The sequence below is a fragment of the Lygodium microphyllum genome, chromosome 25 (genome assembly GCF_053477565.2).
Source record: "Lygodium microphyllum isolate KBCC chromosome 25, Lygodium_microphyllum_v1.1.10, whole genome shotgun sequence".
Lineage (NCBI taxonomy): Eukaryota > Viridiplantae > Streptophyta > Polypodiopsida > Schizaeales > Lygodiaceae > Lygodium > Lygodium microphyllum.
This window is the reverse complement of record NC_141159.1, coordinates 127,760,785-127,764,173: the sequence shown is the minus strand read 5'-3', so window position 1 is coordinate 127,764,173 and position 3,389 is coordinate 127,760,785. Positions and strand designations below refer to the sequence as shown.

General features: G+C 38.3%; 1 protein-coding gene across 1 annotated transcript; it reads right to left on the bottom strand.

Moving 5' to 3' along the window:
• Positions 1 to 309: 309 nt before the first annotated feature.
• LOC148014728 (putative pentatricopeptide repeat-containing protein At3g15130) lies at positions 310 to 743 on the bottom strand. Its single transcript, XM_087666587.1, has 2 exons — positions 518 to 743; positions 310 to 476 (listed from the first exon to the last, which is right to left on the bottom strand). The coding sequence occupies exons 1-2, from the start codon at positions 741 to 743 to the stop codon at positions 310 to 312; spliced, it is 393 nt and encodes a 130-aa protein (XP_087522713.1).
• Between the last annotated feature and the right edge of the window lie 2,646 nt (positions 744 to 3,389).

The following is a 3,389-nucleotide window of genomic DNA, read 5'->3' as shown; positions in this document are numbered from 1 at the left end:
GGATGAGAACTTGGAGGAGTTAGCATCAGCTGTAGCTGAAGGTAGCACTTCTGACATAGCAAGAGTATGCAGGTCAATCACTGACTGTTGGGCTTCTTGAATATGTGTATCATTTTCCCTTGCCTCTTTACAATCATGAGTCAGCACAGCACCATTATCAGAATATGAGATATTTCTCTCTTTGCACAAAAATGTGCCAGCATCCAAGGATAGGCCTTCTTCTTGCATCTCCCTGAAACAGTTGAGCACTTCCTCACTGAGCCCATATTTGGAATATCCAGCAATCATTGCCTTCCATGAGTTTGCATCTCAAACCTGCAATCCATTGAATACATTTTGTGCTTCTGAAACCAAGCCGCCTTTGCCATACATGTCCACTAATGTACTGCCTACATGCAGCTCCATTTCCAAACCTCTTTTTGTTGTGTCAGCATGGACATCTTGACCTACTTCTAGAGCCCCCGTAGTGCCACAAGCTTTCAGACAGACAAAAAGACAACGCTGTTGAGAAACACACCTTCCTGTTCCATCCATCCATAAAGTTCAGTACTGGCTAGATCATGACCTTGTAGAAAAACACCAGCAATCATTGCACCCCATGATCCTACATCTGAATTTGCCAGCTCATTGAACACTTCATAAGCTTCAGCAGGTTCTCCATGTTTGGAGTACATACCAATGAGTACATTTCTTACTTCTACATCAAAATCGGATTCTGTCCTGATTATCTGATCATGTATCATTCTACCATGCCTTACGGCCCCAATGCTACTACAAACTTTTAGAACACATGTCAATATGAACTTGTTTGGCACAGAGCCCTCATGCTGCATAATAGCATACTAATGGAGCCTTCTCTCCCTATACTGCCCATGCAGAACAAAACTGTAAACACAACAACTAAATATGCACAAAGTAACAAATGTCACACACACAGCCTTTGGTGGATTTCACACCTTGGATGCACAGCAGCACGACAACGCTGATCTTAAGAAATAGCTTAAAATGATCAAGAAAGTCAATGACCAGTTTAGGAAACTTGAGAATAGTTAAAAGAAGATGTTGAGCACATATGATAGTGGTGATGGCCTTTTGAGCACAAGATTGTCTTTGAACTCCATACAAGTAGAATCTTTTGGAGAACCAATACCCAAACCTCAAAATTTGGAGAGCCCATAACGCCTCAAGGAAGACACCATCACATATCTTGGTGGCCTTCTTGTGATGAGTAGGACTTTAGGGAGAAAGATGTAAATGTCGTGGAAGAATTCCTTGAGTATGATACATGTCAGGAACAAAGCAATGAGAATGAGGAAGCACCCATAACCTTTTTCTCTACTTTTAATGATTATTCTACTTCTGAGTCATATATGTAGGAATCTCATATGGATGCAAATATCGATGATAATGTGAATCAAGAGCTAGATACACATATCCCTTATGATGTAACCCATATGGATCTAGAAAATGATGTTCATAGTGTCAATGGAGTGAAAAGACAATTTGCATTGATAGATCTTCTATTAAATATACTACCAACCCAATTTGCATTTATATAACCTAAACACCTGTATATTCTTACTTGCCTCATACAAAAGCCTAGCCAAAGGCCAAAGATAGTCATGATGTGCTTTCCATGGAGCTGGTTCATGACGATCATTGGCATTCAAGTATGAATACTTTTTGTGGTCAAGGATTGGTACACTCAACATTGACATCAGTGTCTAGGCATGCTTGTGGTGGCTTGATCACCCACTACTTGGGTATCCATGGTCCTATCTAATGGTCATATTTGTATGTACTATGATGTGCCATTATCATTATATATTTTATTTTATTGATCACCCATGATTTAAGAGAGGGTGTTAGCAGAGTACATCTCATGGGTGCAAGAGTTTGGGCATTACAATGCATTTCTATTTTTATACTGGAGTATTTTTATAATAGCAAACTTGTATTTTGGGTGCTAATTTTTAGCTGACCAATTCTTCATTTCTAAGGCATTATTTTAGCCTATTTATAGACTTCCCCTCTCACACTATTAGTTATAATTAGATACACATCTAATCATCACACTACTTATAAGTAGAGAGAGAAAGACTATACACATTACTAATGAGTCATGCCCAAGCCTTTGTATTATTCTTGTACCATGATATATGGATTCCATTTCCTAAGATGATTCTCTTTGAATTATTGTGCTCTTGAAATGTTCTTTTCTATCTTTTGTGTTCTTGAAATCTAATACCTTGGTGTCTCTTTGCTTCCATTGCTACATACTTTTGTGACAAATTCATGCATTGTCTACATGGAAACACGCACTTGGTGTTGCCTATAATCCTCAAACTTGGAAGTTGTTTGGATTTTAATGTGAACACAAGGTAAATTCATATTGATGAAAAGCTATGATAGAATCCACCCCCCCTCCCCTTGCTAGTTGTAAATATTTGTCTCATGAGAACATATATGCCTTTAAGTATTGATTCCCTGCCCCCATCTTCCCCCCATCCATTCCCTTCCCACCCAACACACACCCCCTACCCCCCCAAAAAAAAAGTGTGCTTCTAAAAATTTTTAAATTAAAAAACCCCTAATGTAAATTTTACATGAGGTGCATTTATAAACCCCTTCTATTTTTGGAAAAATCTAAGTCAACTTAATAAAAATACCCTTTCTTTTGAACTCGTGTGATATATTGCATGTTTTATAAGGTAACCCCCCGTCCCCCGAGGTCCCAACCTCTTGATCAACATTGTTACTTATCATTATGTGTTAGCAGCTCAAACATTCAATTTGGATCCTCTTGCTAAGTTAGTTGAGACCTCCTAAGAGATGCTCCATATCAATTTTACTTCAATTCTCTCAAAGCTAAGCATCAAAGAGAGACTATCACATTTATTTAGGATGAAGTTGAGCCCAAGAGTCTTAGGCTCAACATCAACTAGCACTTTGAGAATTGATACTATCAACACTATCACATTTATTTAGGACAAAAATAGATGCACCTTTACTAATGACTAGGATGTACTAATATTTTCTACAAGCATCTCTCAGTGCTAGTAGATGAAGTTGAGCCCAAGAGTGTTGTTGATTGGTCCAAGGATATGCTAATGTTTTCCACAAGCATCTCTCAGTGCTAGCCGAAGTTGAGCCTAAGAGTGTTGTTGATTCGTGCAAGTCATTAGTAAAGGTGCATCTATTTTCATCCTAAATAAATGTGATAGTGACGATAGTCTCAATTCTCCAAGAGAGTTGTTGATTGGTCCTAGTGTGTTGCTAAAATCTTCGATGCAGAAATGGAGACAGTCCCTTGGCATCTTGCTGAAATTAGCTTGCTCTATAAACCATTCATTGAAGGGGAGGTATTATTTGTGCTCAATTCTATGAAG